The 4565-nt window shown below is 31.9% G+C and overlaps 1 protein-coding gene across 2 annotated transcripts; it reads left to right on the top strand.

The window, feature by feature from the left end:
- The first annotated feature begins 1088 nt into the window (after nt 1–1088).
- LOC108459451 (uncharacterized) lies at nt 1089–2778 on the top strand. Of its 2 annotated transcripts, XM_017758820.2 has the most exons (4): nt 1089–1602; nt 1687–1807; nt 1917–2251; nt 2340–2778. In XM_017758820.2, exons 1-4 carry the CDS (start codon nt 1562–1564, stop codon nt 2608–2610), a joined length of 768 nt encoding a protein of 255 aa, XP_017614309.1. In that variant the 5' UTR covers nt 1089–1561; the 3' UTR covers nt 2611–2778. The 2 variants fall into 2 exon arrangements, with proteins under 2 accessions (XP_017614309.1, XP_017614310.1); XM_017758821.2 differs by lacking the exon at nt 1089–1602 and having other exon boundaries at nt 1623–1802.
- The last annotated feature ends 1787 nt before the right edge of the window (nt 2779–4565 follow it).

Genomic DNA, 4565 nt, shown 5'->3' with positions numbered 1-4565 from the left:
TATGTACTCGACCTTTTTTGACGAGTTAAAATGGACCAGGCAAATGGTTCTCCTACTCTCATGATCATATCCTCCATCTTATCTCAAAGATATCTGGTGCAGGCAATTGACAATGCATCCGAGTATCGCAAAGATTGTTTGCGCTACCGCAAGATGTGGTCATCATCAGACCAGACATCACCTTTACTGTTAATAAAGTCTGTCAATTCATTCATCGACAGCTTGATCAGCATTTTAAAGCAGTTAAACGCATTCTTTGTTACCTACAGGGCACTTTGGATTATGGTATTCGGTTTTCTACTGCTTCTTTTTTAGATATGGTTGGTTATTTTGATGCCAATTGAGGTGTTGATATTGATGATCGACGCTCAACATCGGGGTTCTGTGTTTTTCTTGGAGGAAATCCTGTTGCTTGGGGTTAGAAGAAACAGCCGGTAGTCTCTCGTTCAACCGCTGAGGCTGAATATCGAACCTTAGCCTATGTGGTTACTGAGGTAGTATGGCTTGAGTCTTTATTGTCTGAGCTTCATGTTTCACCTTCTCGGAAGACCTCTGTGTGGTGTGATAATTCTGTGTGGTGTGATGCACTCGAAGTTTAAGCATGTTGAATTGGACTTATATCTTATTAGAGAAAAGGTTATTGCTGGGAAACTTAGTGTGGGATATGTGCTTGCACAGGAGCAAGTAGCTGACATGTTTACAAAGCCTTTATCAGCACCATTGTTTACAAAATTCAGGACTTGTCTTAAGGTGGTTCCAAAAGGTTGACTGTTCAGCAGGAGTCAAGATGATGGGGGCATATTAGGAATGAAAACAGTTATTGAAGTTAGTAGTTAGTGTCAGTTAACATTAGTTATTGTAAACAGTCATTCAGTTAGCTGTTAGTTAGTGTCAGTTAACGTTGAGTATTATAAATACAGTGTGCTATGTATTCTTTGATCATCGAATATATACAGTTGTTCTTCAACTTCTTCTATTTCATTAGTTAGAGGTAAAAAAAACTCCATATGCTAACATAAAATACAAAATGAAATTAAAACAAGAGTAATGAGATAAAAATAAAGAAATATAAATAAAGTTGGGGTTGGAATTCCATAGATAATATGAATGGGGTTGTGAAATGAAAATTTCTGTCAAAATTTTACAAAGATTAAATTACTTATATATATGTTTTTCAAGTATCTGATATTTTTACGTTAAATGGACACATTCTATAGTTCAGTGGATGAAATATATAAAGCCAATTGAGGGGATGACGGGAAAGAGTCCAAGCAAGCCTTGACCTTGGATTTCCAACACTGCTAGCTGAGTGAGTTTTTTTCTTTTTTTTTTTTCGGATGGAGCCATCGGTAAAGATTCTTTTTTCCAAGTGGGAAACATAGAAAATTTTCAAATTTCGAAACAAAAAAGAGGTGAAAAACAAGAAGAAGAACACCATTGCTTACTGCAGGCTAAATCTTACTTCTGTTGCCATTTTTTTGTACAATTTTCTTAGTCAACTCTGATCTGTTGTTGGTGACATTCAACAATCGAAGTCATTGCAAGTTAAGATCAGTGTACAATGCAAATGGTTGCTTGCAACAAAGAAGACATCAAATGCAGGTGGGTTCTTCATTTTTCTTTTTCTTTTTCAAGTTGTGATTGTCACCTGCTTCAGAATCTAAGGTGGGTTTCCTTGTGTTTTAGTGAAAAGAGAGTGGGAGGAGATGATGGGATGAGAACTGTGGAATGCTTGAGAGGGAGGCTCCTTGCTGAGAGACAAGCATCAAAGATTGCAAAACAAGATGCTCAACTTATGGAAAGTAAGGTCAGTTTTTGATCTTTCAATTTGGGTTTTGAACATTTTGATTATGTTTTGAAAAGCAAAGATCTGAAAATTCTGTATGATGTTTATTTTGTTGTTGTTGAATCCGCAGCTGCTAGAACTTGAGAACAAGCTGAAAGAAGAGACCAAGTTAAGGAACAAAGCAGAGAAGAGGTTCAAGTTGTTGAAGAAGAAGCTTGAATCCCTAAAAATATTGCCCAATTTAGATGAATCAGACAAGTCAAGTTCATCTGAGAGCTCTACAGTCTCTAGTGTTTCATCTGCAAGCAGTTCAGGTACTCAACACCCTCAAGTTATAGTTCCAGAAATCTCAAAAAATGTGGAGGAAAATGCATCAGACACCAATCCATCCATAAAAAGCGTTGAAATTTGTTCCAATGAAGAAAATTCAACTCCTCCAGGGACTAGTACTAAATCTGATACAAGGTACTCACTTTGATTCCGACATTTCTACTCCTATCCCAAAGTGTAATACACTATAATCAAGATCATTTAATACCAATCATTTGATCAGTTGTTCAAGCTTGAAAGCTTCAACAATGGAGATTAACATGATGAATGGAAGAAATGAGACTAGTGAGGATGATGAGTATGTTGATAATTCATTGGCATTAGTTCCTTTGAATCTCCCAGAGACCAAGGTAGCACCTGAGATAAACATAGAAGTGAGCAAAAGTATAGGTGAAGTTCTTGATAATCTAAGGCATGCCAGGGAAAGAATTCAGAGCACAATGGAAAGAAGACAAATGATTAGGGTTGGGGCCATCTTGAATTCATACATGTAAACACCAATTATTGTCCCATTTTAGATAATAAAACAGCAAGTGACAGATGTTTTGTTTGCTTGCATTGGAGCAAAATGGCATGAGATATATAATGTAAAAGTGCATAATATATAAGCTTGTAGTTTGTATATTTATATTGCCTTGATAAGATTAGTTTGTTGGTGGTAAGAGGTTCCCTTTCATAGCATGTGATGTAGGGGATGTGAGTACATTGAGTTGGCCCCCAAAGTTTGGCCACATCCACTTTTTCATATCCTCCTCCACTTTAGCTCTCAAGTGAGGTGAAAATGGTTGGATCAGATTTCAGGGTCGCATTTGATTCACTCTTATTTTAAATAACTTTGTAATGATTTCATCACTAGACTACTTTTTCTTTACAAAACAAAAAGAAAACAGGGTTGAGAGAGTTTGCCTCTTATGGTTTCCCTCCATTGCCTTGCCTCTTGTTTTGTTTAGTCATTGGTGTCACATAATCAACTTGCAGTCTAAAGTGGTTGGAAAATCTTAGCAATGCTTACAAACCAATTCTTGGAAAGCTCAAAACAATGAGAGTGTAATAATGAAGTATAGGCTTAAACCTTGTTTAAGCAAAACAAAAATGATGGATGGAAATCCGAGAAACATGAATACACATATTCCCTCGCATCATCTATTATTGCAGTTTGGTCGGTGCCAGGATTCACATGCACCTTATCACGTGTTTCATTTCACTCTACAATATCATATGTTGGAATTAATTTTGAGGATATAATAACTATAACCATTTTGCACTGATGAATATCATACAGAACAAAATCATATTTTATTTCTACTTCTTTTTAATGTCTTTCGATTTTTATTTATAAAAATAATAATAATATGTTTGTAAAGATACAACTACCCAATACATATATCGAGTTGAATATTCACAACTCTTAATTATTAGCTATTAAAATATAATAACAATTTTGAACTTTTTTGAGGTATTTTTTTATTTTAAAAAAAATTATGTTGAAACAACAAGCAAGGAGTCCTACTACAGGCATTAATTGGGGGGTTGACGGATGACTTAAAAGTGAGAAGGGCTAAACCTGAAGATCCAATAGCCAAGAACGCCGAGTAGGCAAAGAGTATCAAAATTTTATAATATTAAAATCAAAATATTTAGTACAAATAGTCTCTTTGTTTAACTGGAAATGACTTCGAAAAATAATTTATTTTCATAGAAAAATTAATATCTTTTGATTGTGTACAATATTTTCTGTTATTTGACAGAGTTTTTAACAATATTTCATAGAGGTTGTTTTCAATGAAATAAACATATATTTGAGATTTTTTTATAATTTAAATTTTCAAAATAGGATTTTATCTTTTCATTATTTAATTGAGTTTATTTTATATCTTTAAATGTATATTTTGCATTTTTTCATATATTAAAAATATTTTTTTAAATTTAAATTCATTACAATGTCATTTTTAGTTAACATGACTATCTAGTGAGTATTTTTATTTAAAATGCGACATCAATAAAATTGACAAAATAACAATGTCAAGAATTGAACTTGATTTTAAATCTGAAAAGTAGAGGGACGAAATTCTTAAAAATAAAAAGTATAGAGACTAAATTGCAAATTTGTGAAGAGTACATAGACTTATGACATATTTTAACTTTTATACTACAAAACATTTATTATTAATATATTTATAATTGTAATAAATATTAATTATTAAAATAAAATTGAAATATTAAATAATTTATAAAATAATAATTTATATTAATAATTTATTATATGACTAAATATAAATAATTAGATATGTATGTTTAATAATATTGAAAAACATAATATTTTATATTAATATTTTTAAAATAGAAATTAAATTTATTATCAATATAATAATATTAAATTTGATTTAATTTAATTTTTACATAAAATAAAATTACCTATAGAGAAGTTCTTTCTCAAAAATGACTTACG

This window comes from Gossypium arboreum, chromosome 4, assembly GCF_025698485.1.
Source record: "Gossypium arboreum isolate Shixiya-1 chromosome 4, ASM2569848v2, whole genome shotgun sequence".
In the NCBI taxonomy this organism is placed as follows: Eukaryota; Viridiplantae; Streptophyta; class Magnoliopsida; order Malvales; family Malvaceae; genus Gossypium; species Gossypium arboreum.
This window is presented reverse-complemented; position numbering and strand designations above follow the sequence as displayed.

Excerpts from the sequence above, each read along its gene's own strand:
- LOC108459451 (XM_017758820.2), top strand. The coding sequence starts at position 1,562 with ATGCAAATGGTTGCTTGCAACAAAGAAGACATCAAATGCAG. Across the intron at positions 1,603-1,686 it reads AAAGAAGACATCAAATGCAG|TGAAAAGAGAGTGGGAGGAG; the intron begins GTGGGTTCTTCA and ends CTTGTGTTTTAG. Across the intron at positions 1,808-1,916 it reads CTCAACTTATGGAAAGTAAG|CTGCTAGAACTTGAGAACAA; the intron begins GTCAGTTTTTGA and ends TTGAATCCGCAG.